General features: G+C 40.2%; 1 protein-coding gene across 4 annotated transcripts in view; it reads left to right on the plus strand.

Moving 5' to 3' along the window:
• LOC142382072 (ADP-ribosylation factor-like protein 15) overlaps positions 1-23855 on the plus strand; it is a 104416-nt gene that overhangs the window by 49197 nt on the left and 31364 nt on the right. For all 4 annotated transcript variants that reach the window (XM_075467536.1, XM_075467537.1, XM_075467534.1 and 1 more), the window contains one exon: positions 9691-9899. In XM_075467536.1, the coding sequence (XP_075323651.1) occupies positions 9691-9899 (209 nt within the window). The remainder of the gene's footprint in view (positions 1-9690; positions 9900-23855) is intronic.

Consider the following 23855-nt stretch of genomic DNA (forward strand, 5'->3'; position numbering starts at 1 on the left):
GGTTAGAATGGATCATAACACCTACCGTATAGTAAACGGGTTGTACTTGGCTCAGTCTTTGTTCTTTAAATCTGGAAATTCGTTTGACTGAGTGAGCGCTGAAAACAGTCTGTAAATAAATGGTCGGGTGAGTGATGGACCTTATTGTGTTGGAGAGAAAGTTCAGTTTTTCTTATCTTTAACATGGAGCAGCCCAGATAACTTGTGGCCAAAAGACAGAATTCTATTTTTAAAAAGAAATTGATTAACGGAAAGTTGCAACTTTACCAAACCATCTCGGCATGTGTTTCCACTTAAGTGAAGATAAAACCCTTACTGACGGTGTCAGATATTAAATCAAGTGTGGTTTACTCTTGACTGAATCGCTACTCTTTTGAACGGTGTATCATAGTTTTTGGCTCTTGCGATGCTACATTGGGCTCTTTCAAGAAAGAAAGGAGTTTATTCTTGAACCAACTGAAGTCTTTTCATGCTTTGGATGGCTAACATTCAGTTTGTTGTGTCATTCAGGACGCCATAGTTGGTTTTAACATTAAACAAATAAAACTTAGTTTACAAGTACTCGCTATCTGATCGCTGTGAAGGTTCGACTGAAATAAACTGCAGCCTGTGGTACTGCAAGAAGCCTCCACTCTGAATTACCAGAAAGCCTCGACCAACATGTGAAAAGTGATTTTCATTCTGATTATTATTGTCACTGCAACATGAGCCACAAAGAGCACAGGAGAAGATGAGCAAAATGCACGAACGTGGCAGAACATTTATTAGCTATAATGATAATAATAATAAGAATAAGAAATTTTATTTATAACGCACTTTACATTTACAACAAAATCTTAAAGTGCTACAGTGGGATAAAAGACAAATATTAAGATCAAAAGCAGGGACAGTAAAATGAAAATAAAATACACAAATAAAATTAGTGAGTCCTTTAAATGCAAAAACTAAATAAAAACAGGACAGAGCATGTAAAGGGAGATCATTAAAAACATTGGGTAAAAAGAAAGGTTTTCAGGCCTGAAAAAGGCTGTCTGAAACTAACAGGCAAAGGAAGCGTGCAAGCTCATCTTTAAACAAAACCAGTACGTAGCAGTCGACGCACATCAAATGTTGCTCTGAGTATCCCGCTGCAGGAAAAGCTTCAAATAATTTGCAAATTAGGTATTTTAGTTCAAAGAGGATGATGACAGTTTTGTATTTTTGGCGTTCTGAGGATACCAATACGGCTGATCCCAGTTTGAGGCTTCATTCAAGGATGTCCTTTTTTTTTCTTTTTTTTTTTTTTTCTCATACAGGGGCACAAGTTAAACTCTGTTTTTAGTTTTGATGAGGGATTTGTAAAGCTCTGTTTAAGAAAAACTGGGATATATATATATATATATATATGTATGTATATATATGTATGTATATATATATATATATGTATGTATATATATATATATATATATATATATATGTATGTATATATGTATGTATGTATATATGTATGTATGTATATATATATGTATGTATATATGTATGTATGTATATATATATATATATATATATATATATATGTATATATATGTATGTATATGTATATGTATATATATGTATGTATGTATATATATATGTATATATATATATATGTGTGTGTGTGTGTGCACACTTGATATTTGTGTTCATGTAAGTGCAGCGGGCTATGTTCAAGATGGTTTGGTAAAGTGTAATATAAATACCAAGAATGTGGTGATTAATCATTACACTTGCAGCCAGTCACATTACATAACTATAAACAGCTGTGCCAGTCACAGTGGCACGTGTTAAAAATGGCTCAAACCATGCGGAGTAGGGTTTGAATGGCAAGGAGTAATTATACAGCCAAATTGTGTACATACAGTAACAAAACGTATTTATTTCAAGTTTTCCACGAAGCTGCATTTGTGTAAACAGCTGTCACCAATTTTATGCATAAATGAGAAGGACTGATGTATGTTTTTAGCTAAACTTTGTACAGGAACTGTTTACTTGAGACCAGCCGTTGTTGCTGAGACTGCAGGTTGTGTCTCCAGCCGAGGTGTTTCCCACTTTTCTCCAGCCCGGGCTCGTTCCTCGGTGGAGAAAGCACGCTTTATTACGAGAGCCTCTCTCACTCGTCCCGGCCTCCCTCCCATCACCGAATCGTAGCCGTTTGTTGAGAGAGAAAATGCTGTCTGTTTTTTGTTAGGTGGAGTTCAAAGAGTTGTTTTCAGCGTTTAGCTTTCAACATTGAGGGGAAAAAAAGAAAACTACAAGCGCCATGTTTGTTCAATGTGAAAACTGTCAAAAACTGCGAACAGTGGGATGCCTGAGAGTTGGAGGAAAGTATTGTTTAATCTGACTGCGAATCTGAAACCTGATACCTGCTAATTCCCAAACAAACAGAGCCTCGGAACCTCATTTAGAACAAAAAGAAGTGGAGGTTTAACATCCCTGAAATGCAGACCATCACATGCTGTTTGAGTTTGTGTATAGATTCAGGAACTTAACAATTAAACACTGTACTGAAAGATAATCTGAATGAAAAGGAAAACAATCTGTTCTTAATTGTTACTGTATAATTGCTTACTTACGTTTTTCACTGGCATTTGCCTCTTTGTTGGGTTCATTAATTCTTAATCACACGCACAAAATCAGTAACCTGATCACTGAAACCACTTGTGTTTGTATAACTAACAGATGTCCGCTTCTCCCGTTGCCTACTCCACCTGAACTGTTGGCACTTCTGTTCCACTATCTTCTTTTGGCACGATCCCATTTCAGCCCTGTCCCTCTGTTTTGCACGATCACACTAAGCTCAAGGGTGTCCCGATTCTTTTTGGGATTGGAGGTGCAGGGGGGTGGTGAAGTGCAAGGTTTTGTCCGGTCCTAAAAATGTTCAGAGGTACATTCCCAAAGAAGTGTTGCTCTTCCACACAGTTTACCACAACAGTCAGCCTGCTGTTCAATGATAGATCTCGTTAAGTGTAATTTGCAAGGATTAATCCAACATAAATGGAAGTCGCAAACATGCTTACCAGCATGCAGCCTAAAATATTTGCTTTTTTTTTTTTTTTTTTCATGCATACAACAACATTGATTCATTGATTTAATTCCTGATTTGTAAGTATCTGGTCTGTATCTGGTTGGTCACTTCCAAAAAGTTGCTAAAATAGAATAGATCATTTTAATGATTATTATCATGAATGAAGATTTGGTGCAGATCATCCAAAGTCCAAACGTTTGTGTTTGAAATATGAACTATATATTACTTTAATTACTTCTGGATGTTTTTCTGGTCACATCTGTAGTGCATGGTGTTTCACATAACAGTGTCTTATAAAGCATGTCAATAAAGCATCGCAGGTCATCGCAGAATGAAATCATTAAGGTATAGACTAATGTCCTGGAGACACGAGCCTTGAATAAAGACCTGAAACCATGCCGCCATGTTGTACGTTCAGATATATTTTTCAGTTTATGCTGTGTAATGAATGTCAGCATCATCTGCTACAGAGATGGAACATGGCTGGCTTCAGCTCGGTGTTTGCCCCGGGTCAAATTTCTATTCCATTGGAAAACTATTAAACTCCAGAGAAAGTCACTAACATTAAACTCGCACCCAACACAATGCTTTCAGAAAAACTGAAACGATGTTTTCAAGAAAAAAAAAAAGAAGTAATTTCTGTAGTTTTAAGTCACACAACAGTTGTTAAATGGTGTTAATTTCTGTATATTTATATATTCGCTCTTATTAATACAAATAATGGATTTATGAACCTGTAGCATCTTGATAAAGAGCTGCTATGGAGTTTGGAGATAAAGTAATAACTTTGCACGAACACAGGTCGGAGCTGGGTATGGAAAAATAATCCTGCAACTGACACATCATTGTAGATATATCTTTTACAACTCACCAAGGGATTAAATCGATCATAAGAATGTAAGAGATACTAATTTCTTTGGCAAAGGGCAGCCTCGCGAGATGGTTATGTAATGCAGGCACGACATATGTTTTACGATACTTTGTCCTGACTGAAAATTGTTGCTCTCTTGCCATTACTAACATGATGGCTTCCATCGTCTCTCCCTGCACTTATCCTTTAAAGCAGCAGCTTAATGTATGAAGTCAGGACAAGTGAAAAGGCTTTCGAGAAATACTTTGAGATATATAAACATACCAGGAGATTTGATTGTAATTCTTTTATTGGGCCGATTGCAGGGAGCTCATTTTTCTTCAGTTTGTCGTCATTTCCCAATAGCAGTTCATGTCTCAGTTAATCTATCATATTAAATCGCATCATTATTACATTTTTGTCATCCAGATTTGTACATTGAATGGAAGAAGCAACAAGATTTTCATACCATGGGTCAGTATAAGATTTAATGAGAGAAGGGACTTTCACTGACTTGAGTTCTGAGCTGGATGTGTCTTGGTGTCATCTGGAAATATAAAAGAAATGTTTTGCAAACTTCATCTTGAGGATATAAACTTGTGTCAAAGAGACAAATCAACCAAGCAAAATAGGTTACGTTAAGATTTACTTCTGTGATTATGCCGCAAGAACCATGACATCATGTTTAGAAATCCTCCTCGTCAGACCAATAGGTGGCAGGAGTTGCCAACGGGATTCAAAGAGACATGACAGACATTCCACCATTTCCAAGCAAAGATGAAACTTCCGAGACAATCTCTCAAGTGCCACTTTGTCTGATAGCTTTTCCCTCCAGTGAGAGGTGTGAGTAGATCGACTGGGGGGAGGAAGGGAGGGAGAGCACGAGGGAGGGAGGTAAAATGTCAACGAGAGCTCTGCGTGATGTCTAAAACATTTGCCAACCTCGCAGTTCGTCACTTCTGGGCAATTATACAATACTTTGAGCAACAATAACAAAACAACAATCCACAAGGATTCACAGGAGGTAACCTCATCAGATGGAGGAGGATAATTCTAACCAGATATGGTACATCCTCTGAGAGTAAATCAACACTCTTGCGTATGAAGCGTGCTAGGACACTTTGTAATTGCATGCGGCTAACGGCATTTGACAGGCTTAGTAAACATGAACATTTTGCATTAGTTAAGAAAAAAACGTGATGAAGGTAACATTCCTCTGAGTTGATCAGAGGAAGCACAAAAACAAGTTTTCTTTTATTCCAACAATTCATACAGTGGTTGTGGCCCAGCTGGGTTTCTTCACTTATCATAGATTTCAGTTATTACAAATAAGAGGTGTTCCTATGCTGAAGGTGCAGGTGTAGCATTGAGGATATGGCGATTAGGTCTTTGTTTGTGGTCTTCACTTAGGAGGTGAAAGCAATCATCAGCCTGAGCCCATCCAAGCCATCAATGGGCGAGAGCCTGGCTACCCCCGGGACAGGTCACCAGTCCATCACAGGGCCACACAGAGACAAACCACCATGCGCGATCACTCTCGCTCCTAAGGTCAATTTGGAATAATCCGTTAACCTAACGTGTGCGGTGCGAGGAAGCCGGAGTACCCAGAGAGGACCCACGCATGCACTGGGAAAACATGCAAACTGGTGAAGACTGACTTATTTTTGGAAATTTCAAGTTGGTCCTTAGTTAGTTAGGTCCTAGTTTTCAGAGGTGGACGCTTGCTTGAGATTGTCAAAGGACAACATTTTCCTGAATCAGCAAGTAAAGAAGAGTTATTTTCCTTATTTGTTTCAATGGTTTATTTTCATAAAGATTACTGTGAAGTTGAGTGACAGAAATAAGACTTTACATACTGAGAAATGTGTGAATCTGAGGGGCATCAAGGAACAACCATGCACTAAGACCTCTTCTGAAAACTCAGGTAAAGACAACCAGACTTACTTTTACAGAAAATGATCAGTGATAGCCTAAAAAACCCTGCAAAAAGTAGTTTTAAAAAAATCTGCAGCAATGTTTATCCTTTCAAAAACCCCATATAATCACAACATTAAAAGTCACATCAATATTTAAAATGATACGCTTTTGCCTCTAATACAGCACCGCTCCTAGAGGCGCAGTATTTTTTTTTTAAAGACCGGATCTGATGAAAATCCTTTTTTTAACCATAACTCGCCATGTTTTGGCTTCAGTTGCTAACAGCATTTGTGAACCAAGCGCTCCACATCACAGCCGAGCATTTCCCTCTTATAACCGAGTGCGCCGCAGACGGTCTCAGAACAAAAATGAAATTCCTACATATTCATATTTTTTTTACATTTATTGGTCCTTTAGCAACAGGCCACTAACCGTGTTCTCAGAAGTTCAGCCAAGAGGCTCACACTGCCTGTGTGTGAGTCCCACAGTGTGTGTCTCCGCAGGTCATGGCTTTGGTCTGCACTGTGTCTGCACTTTTCAGCTACATACTTGGTGTGGTATCCCCCCCCCTTTGACACATGGAATTGTGAATCCAGAGCCACTCTGTGAATCAAAACACCAAGTGGTTTTGTTGCACTTGTTGCTCCACTGACGAAAAACACACACCTAAAGGTTCAGCGGTGCAGAGACCCATCAGACAGAGGAAAATGTGAGCTGCAGAGAGTCAGAGTGAGCTGAAGTTAAGCGAGCGCGTGCAGATAACCCAACTTGGAGAGAGAAACCACACAGTCCAGCAAAGCATTCAGCGACTCGGGCGAGGGAAATGACGAGTCTTTGCTTGAGATGACAGCGGAGGTTACTGGCAGAGGGAAAACTCCTGGCTTATCTACATTTTTCTAGATCCAGAGAGACCAAACGAAACAAAGGTGTTGTTACATATAAGCCATTTTAGGGCATAAAATGATTCTTTACATGGGCAAAAAAGTAATTTAATGAACAAAGATGAAGGGTTATTGGGGCCCTCAATGCCTGGAGAGAAACGGTAAAGAGCCATATGATGTTATTAGTTTATTATAGAGGTATAAGTTTTCTTGCTTTATTGATCAGAAAACTTTCTTTCTTTTTTTTTTTCTCATTCTGTAATGTATATTACACCTGTTTTCATCTTCTGAAAAGCATTCTTTAGCCCGTTTTAAGGCTCCCCTCACAGTTCTTGGTAAAATAGATTAAATGCAATAAAGGATTTAGGGTTGCACTGCTGAAGACTACTGATAAGATATTAATACAACATATTCTTTACTTTGTTTTCATTTTAAAGTCCATAAGAATACAGTTGATATTGGCACTAAAGAAAATGGCGTTTCCTTGAAAGTATGATAACCTGACCCAAACCACATTCCAACTCTGTCTTGTTGTATTTGTAGAAATGTCGGAGTAGGTGACAGACATTGTAGGTATTCTGCAAATGTGTTTGCATAGTGATTTCCATAAGTAACAGAGGACAAAGCTTTGTAGTTCAGGAGCTTTCTGATCTCTCATTCTCTGAGTTGCTTAATTTTGTGTGACTTTGCTGTCCTTTTACATGCATAAAAATGACTATGAATAAGATGCCAAAGAAAGGAACAACCTGATAATATTCAGAAGGCCTCTTTCAGTTACATTTTGGGAAGGTTGTTCCAGGGATCTTGGAGGACTTGCTGCAGTTCTTCTGTGGATTTAGGCAGTCTCAGTTGCTGTCTCCTTTCATAATCCCAGATTGACTCAATGATGTTGAGATCAGGACAAGGTGGGGGCCATGCCATCTGTTGCAGGACATCTTGTCCTTGTTGCCGAACATAGTTCTATATAACTCTGGTTGATTGTCTGAGAATGAATTTGGAACCTAATAGTCATGTATAATTAGTTGGAATCTAATCATAGAGAGGATCTTAAAGTTTAAGATAATGCTGAATGGGTATAATTAACAACAAATAATATTTGGTTCTGATATCCAAAAGTCAACACCGTCATTTGGAGGGTGTCAATGCCAACAATGGTAAATTATTAGGGCTGGGCGAGTTAACTTGTTATTATCGCGTTAACGCTTTAATTATTTAACACCGATAAATATTTTATCGCGCATTAACGCAGGTTTTATTTTTTTATTATTTTTTTTATAAAAAAAAAAAAAAGAAAAAAGATTTTTAAAATTTTCTGGGGGGCTTTTGTGCCTTTAATGGATAGGAAAGTTCAGAGAGACAGGAAGCAGGGTGCAGAGAGAGGGGGAACAACACGCAGCACAGGGCCGTCTGATATGGGACTCGAACCGGGGCCAGCTGCAGCGAGGACTATAGCCTCTGTTTTATTATTATTATTATTATTATTATTGTAAAAGTCTGTTGCTCACAGGCTTTTATTTTGTAAAAGTCTGTTGCTGTCTGCTGCGGAACGGGAAAAGAAAGTAATTGGCGGATCCACCAAACATGGAGAAGGGTACGGAACTTTTACTCGGCCATTTTCATTTTAAAGTTCTTTCAGACGGCGGAGTCGACAGAACCAAAGGCATCTGTAAAAACTGCCAAGTTGAATTGTCTTCTCACCGTAGTAGTTCCAGTCTAAAATATCACTTAAAGGCAAAACACACAACCGATACCAGCAAGTCATTCAACGAAACAGACAGTGGAGCGAAGCTTCTACATAAAAACTACATAGAAATGCTGATGTTAAAAGTGTGTTTGCACAACAAATGTTATGGCACTTTCATTCATATGGCAGCACATTTAAAATAAAACTAAATGCTAAAAGCTATACACTACTTTTGAATTCATTTTTGGATTTTGCGTACAAATGCGATTAATCGTGATTAATCAGGGAAATCATGTGATTAATTAGATTAAAAATTTTAATCGTTGCTCAGCCCTATAAATTATGAACTATATCTGTGTTTCTGTGTTTACAATGAAATTTTTCCACAATTGTAGTATATAAAGGTAAGTGAAAATAAGTGTGCTTAGGTTGGCATTTTTGTTATGATTACAAAGTTATTTGTATGCATGTCTGCATAAACTCTATAGCTTCACTGTTACTAAGAGAAAGGATGAGGAGTGGTATATAATTTTCAATTAACCAGTCTGAACATTATGGCAAATATCACCATTTCACATAAAACGAGGCATGTGGAATTAAATAAAAAGAAAGACTTGCAAAAGACTTGGAAAAAAACATTGAACCAGGACTCCATGATGGTAAATGGACTGTACTTGCATTATTCTCTTGCTACCAGAAATAAGACGCATTTAGTGTTCAGAGATGCAGCCAAGATAATGAATGCTGAAACAAAATCATCGTTCAATAGGATTCACAAACTGAAGCATCAAGACTGCGTGAACATTTTTCCAAGGCTTTATGGGAAAAATGAAGTTAAAGTGACTCTGGATGACTGGGCCCGTGGCTGGACAAGTTATAGAAACGTGGACCTCTTTGAGTCAGCCGCCATCTACGTAGAGAATGAATAGTGATGAATAATGAATGAATATATTCAAGTTAAAGCAGTGAAAACCCGCTCTTAAGAAGTCCTTAGCCATCATGTGAATCCAAGAACTCCACTGCTTGATAGACACAAAAGTCTTCAACTAACTGTAAATCCTTAGGAGAACTTGTGGGGTCTTTCCCAGTCCCACGTTATATTGCTCTGCTTGGTTTAAAGTGGAATATTATGTCTGGACTTTCTTGTGCGTTATGATATGGTCTGTACTCGGATTTATTGCTAACAAATTAGATAAATTTTCAGACAAGCTGTTGGCATTACTCTCTGTTTTGAAGTTTTCACACGCCGGCCACATTTTTATTTATAAGAAGGATTTCACTTTGACGCATTTAACAGCATCACATCTGTCTACAGGAGCTGACCACATCAAGAAATACTGGAGTCGCTACTACCAGGGGTCACAGGGTGTAGTCTTCGTACTGGACAGCGCGTCGTCAGATGAGGACCTTGAAGCAGCACGTAATGAGCTCCACTCGGCTCTACAGCACCCTCAGCTCTGCACGCTGCCTTTCCTCATTCTTGCCAATCACCAGGACAAGCCTGCTGCAAGGACTCCAAATCAGGTAAAATGGCCTCTTTTACAGTACTTTTACACTTAAACACTGCCCCAAAGCATTGGCATGTTGCATGTTGAACACATCACATTTTGTGACATATTTGTCCTTGAATTTCATACGCATATAAGGATGAATCTTTTCATTTTCACACCAAAATAAGCAATTGCACTCTCTGGATGTATTTTCTTGCACAATCAACAGTGTGCAATGCAAACACTTGATCTCGGTCTTAACTTGAAAGGTTTTGTTGTCTTAAAGAAAATATTCTTTTTAGTGATGTGAAGAAAGGATCTCAGTTGTTAGAGGCAAACTTGGTTGAATCTTGCGAGGCAGTTTGGTACCCTGTGAGGAGCAGTAATTAGAGCCATCAAAGGACCTCTATATTTTAGAGAAGAAGAGAAAGCTCATCTTGAATAGGAAAACCAGCCCATACTCCTGCAACCAGGCCTTGAAAAAGAGATAAGGCTCCGCCCCTGAAGTAATAACGCAGACCTACTGCCATGTGCAGCTGACCCCTCAGAGGTTGGAACCGGGACCATAACGCCCTACTGGTTGGGTGGCAGGTCAAAGTGGCAGTACTGTTGTACCCCTTTAAAAAGAGAAGTCATTTTACAGGAGCCAGGAATAACATGCAATCTGAAATGGCGCTGACTAGCTATTATTTCATGCACGCTTTTAACCTAACTGTCTGTGCAAAACTCTGCAAATGAAGTATTTTTCCCACAATGAAAGGTGCTAGATTTATATGGGGATTTTTTTACAGGCCTCCAACCTGCTACTGAACAGTCGTTTTTTTGGTTAAAAGGACAGCCGTTTAAGGTCTCTGTCCAAGACTTTAGGCAGCCTCATCAAAGGGCCGCAGTCTTGGTGCTCAGTAGGTCTGCAGGATTCTTCAAAACTCAAGTGGGTACTAGCAAAGAGGCCTTTGGAGAGGGACCCTAATTTCAGCCATAGTTAGGTTTTGAAAGCGTGTTTGAATATAAGTTCAGTTGCTGATCAATATTTGTGGTTGTGTGTATTATGGGTGTGAAGTTGGAATGTCTGACTGAGGCCCCTTTGCACATCATTTAGCTCTCACCTCTATTGTAGTGCCTCATTGGGGAATATTGACATGATATCCAAGTGTACATGTTTTATTTCTCCATCACTGATGTGTTTTTTTTACTGGTACAGTTGGAGAACCTTTTCTAGTTCTCTGTAAGACTATGAAACAACGGACAGATCAACTTCTAAGTATAATGACTTTAAAGCCCGCACTTACTTAGAATATTTGGGCGGCATGCAGTCAGCTGCAGAGGGATCTGGTGAGCATTGATGACGATGACTGAAATTGCATCAAGCAGGCCTTGTGACCAAGAAGACGTACAAAACACAAAGCACCTTTAGGTAAGCGGTAACATACTTCTGACTGAGCTTCCCAGGGCTGGCATATGCAGAAGCCATTTTCTTTTTTCTTTTTTCTTTTCATCATTGAGTTTTTCATTTGCTTTTGCTACAAAAAAACAACAAAAAAACTGGATGACAGTTACAAGATTGAAAATATGTCTTGTTAAAAGTCACGGAGTAGCATCTGTCCTCAGAGATATGATACAGTTCGGCCAAGTTGACCAACCTTTTTCCCTCTTTAGGTTCCTCTGTCTTCCTCTTCTCTAACGACTCTAATTCCCTCCCAGAGGGAGCACCTCTTTGTAGGATGTTATGGCTAGCATTCCCTGTGCAATGCTCCTTCATGTCTCAAAAACCTTGAACTTTCCTGCACACTCACAAACTCCCACAAGCAAACCTATACACACACACACACGAACCGTGAGCTGGCCTATTTGATATTTCTGATGGATGACTGATGGATTCCTGGTGAAAAGGACATCTGCGTTATGTAGGCTAGACCACCAGCCTAGTGTTGTTAGCCCTCAGTGATGGGAAAACTGTTGGGAAATGAGAGAGAAAAGTTCTGTACCAGATTCTGAGTGCAATTGATGTAAAACTGTTACCCCACCTGAATTAGGCTAAGTTAGTTTAAATTGTTGGTATAGACGGGATCCATTTGAGCACAAGCCTAATACTATAGTCATGGAAAGCCCCTAATCTTTTTTCAATTTCAAATGGCAACTTCTTGCTTTTGACCCATTTACACTTGGCTTTTTGTTGGTCATTGACTTCACTCTCTGGAAGTATTGACATCACTGCAGTGTTTGCAAACACTGGCGACACACAGAACTAAAGCCTCCTTCACCAAGAGTTTCAGCTCGCCGCCGCAAAAAAGACGCCTTCATTAACCCGCTGCTCTTCCTCCTCGTAACTCACACATGCCAAACGGAGGCGGATCAGCCCCTCAGAGCTGTTTCATTAGACACATCAAGCCGGCTGCCAACGGCACTGCTGGTCGGAGAGGGTAGTCCAGCGATGCCGGCTTGATCTGCGTAGGCATATACTGTATGTCGGCCGTTGTCAACCATCTAGTACAGGGGTGGCCAACCGGTCAGAGACTAAGAGTCGCATTTTTTACTGTGTGACCTCAAAGAGCCATATTATTTTTGAAAAATGACCGAATTCTCTCCGTTAAATCCGTCTGTTCTTGACTCTTAACTCTCGTCTCGGTCACGTGATGCATCAACGCTGATATTAAACCCATGAACCGAGCAAAATGAGTCAAAAACAGGCGTGTTTGGAAAGCTTCTTTCCAGTGAGGAGACAGAAGATTAGGCTGTGACCACTAAGAAAAAGAAAGCTGCATTTTGAAGGCATGTTTAAGCGTTACCATAGCGACCAGAGAGCGTTAGGAGGCAGAGAGGATGTTACGTCAGGAGGACGCTGCTAATAAAGTTACATACAAGTACACAGTGGATTCAAGTTTATTATTATATTTACTAAATACCACAGTGTCTGTGTTGGTCGTATCGTTTTATTTTGTAGTATTTATCCGCCACACCGTGAAAATATTGTCTGACATTAAACCGGTCCATGAGGCAAAAAAGGTTGGAGACCGCTGCTGTATTGAACTCAAACGAAGCGAACACGCACATTAAAAAAAAAAAAAAAACACAAATGTTGATATGAACGTAAGAGCCGCATGAAACCAGACAAAGAGCCGCGGGTTGGCCACCCCTGATCTAGTACTACGTTGTATACTCGTGCATTTAGGTTTAAGATAAAAGCTTTAGCATCTGCTGTCATTGATGCCCCTGAGTAGAGCTCTGGGTTGCTGCATAAAAACAAAAAAATACAAAAAACCAACTTTTTTTTTTCTACTTTTTGGCTGTGCTTTTTACAAATTTGTGTGGGGCCATTTTAACCAGTTTGCTTGAATCGTATTTCGATGCTAAATGTTTCTGTGCTTGTGTAAAGGCTTTATCATCTGACTCATTGCTTGACACTGAAGGAACTTAATGTTCAGTGACTCATGAATACGTTTTGTTTGTACAAAACTGAATTTTAGACCAACTGTGAAATATATCATCTTCTGCTGCCCTTTGTTTCTTTGTCTCTACACAATATATTACAAAAGCATGTACTTTATTGTTTTCTGTTTTACAAGTTGATGATGAGAGAAATTACACCAGACTCCTCTGCTTGGGGTCATTGCATTTTGATTTTAGATGATTTAGCTCAGTGGAGCTATTTCTAAGATGTTCTTTTTCTTCACAAAAGCTCTGTATGTTTATTGGGTCATTACAAGAGAGAGGATGGAACAAATGCAACTCATTTGAGAGACATAGATGGTGTCATTAGGTACAATTCCGAGTTCAAAGTTTGATTTGGACTAAATGCCTTTACTGTAGGCTGTGCCTTGCTTTCACTGTCCAGAGCAACTCTGCAGCAAGGAGGTACAGAGACGCCTTCACATCTTTGCATCAACCAGACATTTATTTCTCCTTCTGTGGCAATGGACATGGTGTATGACACCCAGATAACTGTTGTCCTGGGCCCTGGGCCTACACACTGTATGGCCGATTCGAAGTAATCTAATCACTTATGTTGGCATGCACTTGACAGCCGCAGTTAGATTCTGGTAGCATTACTCACACACATGTCACTCTGAGAGAAAGAGCCGCTCACTTCCTACAGCGACCTCACACTGAGACCAGACCCCTCTACCAAAGAGCGTACTGATTCTTTTATGGATTTTAACGGTGTTAGCAGACTAATATTTCAACAGTGTTGTGTCTTCATCAGACTCTCATGGAGACACACTAGTGTCGAAACGTTAGTCTGTTTGCATCATCAAAAGCTGTAAAAAGAGTCTGTGAACTCCAGCCCTTTTTTATTTTCTAGTGTATTGTCCTAAAGCTGAGAGGCACCTGGTTCAGCTGCGTAGTGCTGGAAGATGTGTAACCCTGTTTTATGTTTCATATTGTATAAATGACTGAATGGCTTTTTCAATGGCAGCTGTATTTCCTGATCTGATTGAATGTGTTTGGCATCTTGAAATCTGTAGAACTGTGTTTTTTTTTTTTTGTTTTTTTTTTTTTTTTATTGCTGTGACGAATTGAAAAGGATGCTGATTATGAATGTTTTTAAACACTAGATGTTGTATACTGCTGTGGTTCAATACCACTTTCTGAGTCTCTGGGTCTCTCTGTGTGACTCAGATTGTTTTATTAGATTGGTCCATAGAAGAATGCAATGAATCGCAGATTTTATATCCCAGCATCTATGAGATTTTGAAAAAAGGTTCTGGTGCAGGCATCCTACTCCTCCAGCTCTGTAAAATTTCAGACAGCAGCTGCATTGCAGATTGTTGCTTCTTGTGGAAGTTTGACAAGCACCACCCATAAAACAAGCCCAAATTCAGTTGGTCTGAGTTCTGTTGGCAGCTCTTCTGTCGATGACACAATGTACTTATGACGTATTTCTGTTGACCCTCCCCTCACAGCAACTGCTCTGTTGAAAGAACAAGGTGGCTCATTTCCTCAACACGCCGACGTAGTTGCTTTTCCAAGTGCCGTTTTCTGGGGTGCTCCTTGTTTGCGGTGTCACGCTGGGGACTTTACGTGTTTCTGGCACTGCTAGCCAGAGGTGGGGAAAGAGGGTGGCAGTGGGGAAATGTTAACGGACCTGTTAAGGCCTCACTGGGGCCCTCTGTGCTGGAGCAAGTGTTTTTTGGGTGCAGGGTGGGTCTGGAGGAGGTAGAAGGAAACGTGGGACAAAATTCCTTGTTGACATCAATCTCCTGCCGTTGGGGGGCCCAAGGAAGCTGGGGAGGAGTAGAGGGGAGGTCACACTGTTGATATAACACCTCAACAAAGCAGGTCTGTTTGTATGTCAAGGCCTAATGGACTGCATGCATGAGGGGCTCTTGTTTTAGAAAATGCTATCAGTGTTGTGGACAGAGGTAGAGGTCTTTTCAGTTCTGTTGGCATTTGGGTTATCTGAGGAAGAGATAGAAGGCAGAATGAAACTGATGATACACTGCACGATGAGTGGAAAAAAACAATGGAGGCCAGGATTGAGTCATGGTGTGTGATGTGGGAGTAAAAAAGAAAAAAAAGAATACTGTACGCAGAGGAGAAGGGGCAGGCTGCAATCTCTAACCTTGAGAACAGCTTCCCTGCAGGACTGAAGAAAGAGGCACTGAAACAGTCCCCGAATGACTGAATATGAAAACTTCATACTGTGTCTCCCTTTCTTCTCTCCTCTTGAAATTTTTTTTTTTTCACACTTTTAATTCCTCCCTCACACGAACAAACACTCGCAGCCACACATAAACTCTATTCAAACCAGCTCAGAACAGTTGTTTTATGCTTTCGCTCACTGTGTGGAAAGCGGTATGTGCCATGAATTGGAGCACATCTGTTTTCAGTGTACCAAAACTAAATCTGATGCGACCTATGCACTCTGACAGTGTTACAACACACTGATAAGTGACCACTCAAATGAGTAATACTGTGCAGTTGGGACTGATTTTTGTAGTGAATAAAGTCAGTCTCAGAAGGTTTGTGTTGGATATTGAATTATCTTTACACTTTGTTTTCCGCTCTTGCCTCATTTTTTTTTTTTTTTTTTTTGCAGAAATCAAGACAACTTTAGTGTGAAGCAGAACTGAGACAGTGACAAGACTTTCACTTCGCCACTAACCAGCATACAAACAGTCATTAATCATCAATTTGCCATGTTTTGACAAAAACAGACAGGAAGACACACACATACACTGAAGACGCATGCAGGCACATTGACGCAGGCATTGTTAGTTTCAAATGTCGCTGATCTGAGAGGGTATGAAATGAGCTTCTTTTGGCTTCTGTTAAATGGCATTTAGCAGATGTAGTTGAAAATACCGTCTCATCCTGTCAACTTTTCTTCCTTTTCTTTTTTTCTAATTTAAGTTAAAGAAAAAGGTCTCTCAGACATTCCCTTCTCCTCGAAACCACTACGCCTCTTCAACAAACCTCTCTCATCGGTTTTACAGTGCATGTCAAAATAAAACTGTAATCCATGTATTCACATAGATCTTTTTGTGCACACATTATACTCGATATGAGCTACTATTTGGCATAACTGTTAACAGTCCAGTTAACGATCGAGGAGGTTGGTTTTTGGTTCTACTAAAGGTGCGCAGAGTGGAAATCCCACTCGGACTCCTGGTGCCTCCGACTGTTGTGGCCTTTTACATTTACATGTGTAAATGTGTCTGCATCTACATGCTATGTTGTAACACTTACATACTGTGTATGTGTGAATGTGACACACAAGCTGAAATGCTGATAGACAGTGGGGGGCAGACCAAAAAAAACATTACACATGTACTGAAATGCCATCTGATGAGTGGTGAAGTGAGACTTTGCATCTGCACTGCGCAGATGAAGTCACTGTTGGCTCTATGCCTTGGTTTAACCCCCTCTTTCAGACGCTTACACTCATTTCATACTGGACAGTGTTTTGTACACGTCCAATATTTTGGTCTGTTATTTTTTTTATTTTTTTTTATTCTCAACTGAATTCTTCATTCTTAACCCCCCCACACACAAATTTTTATTAATTTTAAATCCTTTGGAGAGGTTCCAGTGACTGAAAGAAAAATAAGTTAAAATCAAAGACATTTACTAAGGGGTAAGTGACCACATAAAGCTGTTCACTTCCTAAAATCTCTGACTAATACATCTGCATCCATTGATGAAGCACCAGAGACGGAAAGCGACATGTCCTCGGCCTCTCAGACGGTATACTCACTTCCTATTCTTGACCCTTTTTTAAAGCGTTCATCCATCTGCTAAGATACGCTCATCCTGAACTCGACGAACAAGTCTTTTTGCTACATTCTGGTGAGACTGTCGATAAACTTTCAACAGCTGCTTTCCTGTGAAAATGTTCTGCTGAGCCTGTGGCAGTGCCTGCATCGCTCTTCACTGATGATCTTTTTTTTTTTTTTTTTTTTTTTTAATATATATACACAGCCTGTTCAAGGAGGGACTGGTGTGCCGTTGTCATGCATCAGTGTCCTGTTTGCAAGCACAGATTCAGTATGTGGTGTCAGAGTTGATTCACCACTGATGCGCCAATGAGCCAGCAACTGAAGAAGTTCTACCGTTGAATTGGTGCATCTGCTTTACATGGGCGTTGGCACTGTCTAGCACACCACTCTTACTTAAGATACCGTCGTCATTAGACCAACTGCGCAGCGCCAGCTTGCTGCATGTAACCACAGCGCGATGCAGCACCAAGCTGAAAAAAATTGGGGATGGGAAGAGTGATGACTGAATGAGGACATTGCACGTATGAAAAGGGCTACATTCCTCCTGCAAGTCTCTCTGTCACTGTGTTTGGTTTGTCCTGCAGTATTCAGAGAGGCACAGCACCATTCCACACTTCCAAGTGGAAAGTGGGTTTTGCAGAACTGTCTGGGGACTCTCAATGTTCCACAATTTGTGTGTGAGTGAGGAGCAGAGGGGAGATGAGTGAACTTGACAATAGCTCATTACGTTTCTGTAAAAGCCCTTTTCTTTTTAAAAAGATTTTTTTAAAAAACACCCTCTGACATCTGGCTCTTGAGTTGGAAAGTGTTTAAGGTAGCGTTCAGTCCCACGTCAAACGACTCTATCGTGGACATAGCTCCAGTTGAGCTCAGTATCTATGGCAACACAACACCTGAGTGTACATATTGATTTTCTTGAGGATGCTTCGGTTGGGGCAACAAAAACAGGCCCAACTCTCATTTTCTTTCTAGAAAACAACATGTTGACAAACTATAATGTCTCATATGGAGGCTCTGAAATTGCAACAACTCACAGACAGAGTAATTGAATGATTTTTTTTATTTATTTATTGTCGTCGTCGTCCCATCATCTGTTTTGCGAGAGTCAAAGGTTGTTAACTACCCTAACTAGGATACAGTGTATTGCTTTCCCTTCATGTTGTTGTAGTGACACGCCTGTCCTCTGGGAGGAAGTGGTATACTGAACCTGTAGGTTTTAGCCCTCAGACCACTGATGATTAAACCCGCTGCTACCGGGAAAAGACTTTAATCGGTTTATTTCAGCTCGTGCACACAGGTTTCAACAACCTGTTTAAACACGCTACTTTTGGTGTAAAAAATAATTTTTAACTATTTGCATATGTACTCAGGTTTCTAAACACATTCCTATGGCCGGTAGCAACTTGTTTACGCTCTGTGCTCTGAGGGCTACACATGCGCCCACAGAAGTCGAGTTTCATCTAGTAACCATCACTGTGCCTAAGAGCAGACCTTGGAAGCTCCTAACAAGAAGGGATGGCATTACAGGTCAAGGTCAACTACAATTTTCTGATGGGCGAAATTTTCTATCGGACTCTTGAGTCAGTTCGACACATCAGGACTGACGGTCATCAGCTGCCAATCAGACTGATTGATCATTCTCGTCTGTTTTTGCCTGGAATTTGGAGCTATCAGTTTCTGTGGGCCTCCATGAGATGTAAAAAGAAAGAGAGAGAAAGAAAGAGAGAGAGAGAGAAAAGGTGAGATGAGCACACTTTTTTTTTTTTTTTTTTCAATTCCTTGTGCAGCAAAATCAACAACAGTTGGCGTGTCCACCGGGGGGTTAATGTTTGCAGCACAGCTGATGGGAGCTGCAGTCAGTAGATACCCACAACTTCTGCAGAGTCATTTGATGCTGGACTGAATGCCAATTGCTCCCTTTCCACAAAAAAACAGATGTTAGTGGGTGTTTTTTTTTTTTTAATGCCTTTTCTTTTTATCTCTTTCTTTTAGTCCTAAGTGAAAGGGAGCGTTAAACAGTTGTTGATGTTTCTCCCTATTTTTTGAAAAACCGCAAGAGTAAGAGGCCGAAGTCGTTTGGTCTGTTTCGCTGTGAGTTTAAGCTCCGCACCGACACAAACGCACTCATGCACAAAGCACAGCCATCAACTGAGCAAAAACACTGAAAATGGAAAATAACTTTTAGTCAAAATATGACATCTCATGCAAATGACTTCATTCTTGGTGCTGCGATCCCCAGGTCCCCGGCGGCACACCTGCCAAGTTTGAAGTAGCTCAGATGGACGCTCGTCAAGAAAAGCGAAGAACACGCTCACCGGCCAACATGCAGACATTCCTGCATTTGTCAGTGAAATGGTCTTAACAAAAAAAAATCATGTAATTTATATATATTTTTTTCCTTCTCCACACCTTTTTTGCTCCTTACTCACATTTAAACCCTCAATAAAACTGCCTTACGTTTTCCTCCAAAAATGTTGAACTCACAGGGAAGCAAGTTGGTTTTTTTGGGGTTTTTTTGGGGAGGACCATACTCGCCAGCCCCTCAGCTGAGTGGGTTACTAAGCAGTCGTTTTGTGTTCTCCTGTGGTCCACAGGAATGCAGCTCGCACACAAATGGAAAACCCACAAGCAACAAATTTTTCTTCCCATGTAAGAGGTTTCAGTTGAGCAGTGCCTGTGAGCCCCCTCTGGATGGACACAATAGAAAACAGAGAGCACTTACACTGCAGGGGAGTTCAAATAGATCACTGAAAGATGGATGAGTCTTTTTTTTTTTTTTTTTTTCCCATTTCTTTATACTGGAATGATGTGCTGTGGCTTTACAGATGTTTTGTTCTGTTTCAGAATGGGCACTTGTAGAAAGATTTGAAATCTCTATTAAAATGCTCATAAATTGTTCAGAATCAGACAGAAGTATGGCATTTCCTGACTAATATTTTACATGAAACGGTTTCATGGTATCGCATCCAATTTTTCCTCATTCTGACTAATTGTTTTTGAGACTCTCATTCGATGGACTTGTTCTGATTAGCGATTGGTGAAACTGTCGGTGACTGCTACAGACGAGGCCACCTTCAGAGATAAAGAGGGGCGGTTGGGTCATGACGCGGGGAAGTAATATTTAGCCAGCCTTTTTGTCTCTATTATCAGGCTTTCTGAAATAAAGTGGGTGGAGTGGGGGGCTTGGGGGCTGGTCCTGGCTCTCTGTTTGATCATTGATCTCCCTGACCCCATTTGAAGGGTCTTAATCTCTCTGTTGACCTCTTCAAGGATTTTTTTTCTTTTTTTTTCTTCTTTTTTTTGAGGAAGGGTTACAGGGGGTGTATGTTGACCGGTAACTATCAAGCAAGTGGGGATGCTGCAGGGAAGCTCAGGGGGGTAGTGTGCCTTTCCACTTGAGTGGGGATGGAGGGGTGCAGTGAATGTGGAAGACATGAGGATTTGTGTGCACATGCACAAGTGTGTAAATTTAGAACAGCACATACTATTATTTGTATGATTGCAGAATGACAGGCACTCACATTTCAATGAGACACGTGAGTTTACTGAATCGTCACAGAATTAAACACACGATTCTCTATACTTTGCATTGAGCATTTGATAGGCTGATGGGCGTCACATTAGTTAGATAAATGTGCCCTTATTCTCCGCCTCCCATCACAAAAATACATACCAGTGAAATCACTTGTATAGAGCTGGTATAAATCCTATTTTCCTTCCCTTCCAGTAATTCAGAGCCTTTCTCCAAGTATCTTCTTACATCATGCAAACGCTATCCAAATTCTGTCTAACTCTATCCATAAAGAAGATTTAAGGCTGACTTTCCTCTGCAGCTTTTAGGCCCACATGTCTGCAAGGCGCTACTCTCCAGTAAAAGGATAATACTGTTCTCAAACTAAATGTTATGACAAGACAACAGACTCTACGCTTTCACAAATATCTGCACTACAGCTGAGCCGCTCCATCTATTAAACCACTGGCATCGTTTGTTTCCTCACTGTGGTGGTAATTGACTTATTTTCTGTTAAGATAACATTTCTTTAGCCATGGGAGTTTAATGGTGGTGCTCTGTAACATATCCTGGAAGATATTTGCAGGATGGCAGTGTTGATAAAGTAATGTAGTCAATATTCGGTGAGATTTAATAGACAGTTTTCCTTAAATATCTGTCATCAAGATGGTGGCTGTATTTACTCTCACCTCAGAATGTCTGAAATTGAAATACCGATTAGATTTAAGAGTTACAAAAGTTTCTGTTGATCAGAATACAATCCCGATTGCTCAGTCTTTGTGCGTCGCTTCTCTTTTAGTTTAAAGAGCTCACAAAGCAATAACGATTAATACAATTATTTATTGAATAATAGGTTATTACTGAAGCCAACAAACCGATCGTGTGTTGTGAGTAAAGAAAAACGGGTTGAGACCAGCTGAAAATGAGGCAGCATGTTCTCTGACAATGGCTGTCAGTCTTTGTAATGAACTTAATGAGGTGACGGAGCTGCCTGCTCAGAGGATAGAAGACCATCGCTTTAAACCGCTTTTTGCTGTCCGATTGATTAGGGTCAAAACTAAACACTCAAGTGCTGGTGTGCATACATGCTACTGTTCACATAGTAACTTTGCTTATTAAGATCGGTTAGTTATTAGAATGAGTTTACCTGATTATAGTGGTTTTTTTTGTTTTTTTTTAAATCACGGATCTGCTCCCACAAAGTTCTGTGTTTGATACATTTGCCTTCAGAGACAAAAATGAGTCGCACCAGAGTTTAGAAGAGAGACTAAGTCAAAGCAAAGATTATATACTATCAGCTTTTTATGTACCTCTCTGCTGCATCTTTTCAGTATCTCACTTCAGCGCTGTGCGTACTGTATGCTGTGCTCCCTGAGGCAATAAGCATTTACTCAAGGTGAAAATAACTAATGTGGTCTTTCATTAGATTTTTCAGTTGTATGACAAAAGTACTTAGTTTTTTTCAATTAAAATGCAGGATGTGCACACATGTCCACTCTTAAAATAATGTCTTCTCTTTTTTTTTTTCTCTACAACTCGCTTCTGAGTTTTCCTTGAGTCTAAAAAGAAAAGGATCCACTAATGCAAGAGAATCTTTAGACGCTTGTTTGAGGTGGTTTATTTTTTTGCCTGATTTGAAGAATCCATTCAAAGGAAACATGGAAACAGCTGTGCTAATAGTGTGTGACCTGGCAAAGATTAAAATGACATGACTCACCAGGTCTAAACCAGTCAATGATAAGCTCATGTGACTAACCAGTGGCTTCCCAGATATTATACATTGTTGCTCATGGTGATGTCCGCACTGCAGCTTGTATTTATTCGGTTCAGATAACTACTGCTTCTACTAAGTTACAACCATTGGCAACGTACCTTATACTGATATATAAGATACGGTGTTCTTCAAGGATCCGACTACTCCATTTAATTTTACACACTCTTGATCGATTTACACCTTAAGCCGATTTCCATTTTTAAACTGATGATAGAGTTTTTTGCTGCTTTACATCAACTCTTAGACTTAGTTCAAATGGGTTTAGGACACTGACAGACCGCTTGTGCTCTCAGATGCACAATTTAAGCTCATGTGTCTTCTATTGCTGTTGATGACAGACCTGAGATTTAGTCATCTTCATGCAAATACTTTACACTTTTTAATCGGTGACTGTTTTATCTTTTTATACTCGTCTCTCCATTAGCCAACTTCTCTTTTATGCCTCACATCAGTCAGTTGGTGTAAAAACCAGACGTTAATCTCTCGAGTCACAAAAGAAACTAGTTGCTGTTACATTTATGTATGTACTAGATCAGGGGTCCCCAACCACCGGGTCGCGGACCGGTACCGGTCCGCGAGACATTCCAAACCGGGCCGTGAGATTGGGGGGGAAAAAAAAAAAACATGGAAATCGGGAATTCTTTCATTTCACTCGCTAGATTCTATACTTGGAAACTGCATAGATTGCATTATAGGAGGCCGATTGTGCACGTTTATTTTTTTCAATGATGACTGTCTGTCTGTCATCATATCCTAATTTGTAAAAGCATCTGCTAAATGTAATGTCTGTTGAACGTAAAGTACAAAAAGAAAAAAAAAAAAAAAAAAAAAAGTATCCCCCCCCCCCCCCCCCCCCCCCCCCCCCCCCCGACCGGGCTGCGGGATCAAATTGCAGAACCAAACCGGTCCTTGGTGCTGAAAAGGTTGGGGACCCCTGTACTAGATTATGGGGCTGTCATTTACATGCGTGCATATTTGCAATGCATTGAATGTGATCGAGCACAGATCCCAAAGTTTATCATAAAACTACAAACCTGCACTCACCATAGCTCACTGTCAGCTAACAGTGAGCACACAACTAATATTCAAGATAGTTCAGGGTTGGAGCAGCTGAGTCAAGTGGCTCATTCGATTTGATTGCAGGGAATCCAGTGTGTGCATGATTATTTCTGATGGGATTTGCAGCGCCCCTCCTTTGATTTTTGTCTTACTGCCATCAGTCACAGTTGTGCATTACTGCTTATTGAGGTCACCGTGTGACAACTGGTGATTAGGTGTCAAAAAGTTTATTTTGAGACTTAGATGTGGATCACAAGAATCTCTTTCTTTTGAGAGATGATGCGGCTTGACAGGAAGAGTGGGAGAAGAAGAGATGGGAATGTTTTCATTAGAGTGTCTTTGGTATTCCAGATAATTAAGTTGCCTTTTAACTCTTCCCTTCTTCAGGACCTCCAGATACGGCCGAGTGTTGTCAGACAAGGTGTGTCG

The sequence above is a fragment of the Odontesthes bonariensis genome, chromosome 6 (genome assembly GCF_027942865.1).
Source record: "Odontesthes bonariensis isolate fOdoBon6 chromosome 6, fOdoBon6.hap1, whole genome shotgun sequence".
Classification (NCBI taxonomy): domain Eukaryota; kingdom Metazoa; phylum Chordata; class Actinopteri; order Atheriniformes; family Atherinopsidae; genus Odontesthes; species Odontesthes bonariensis.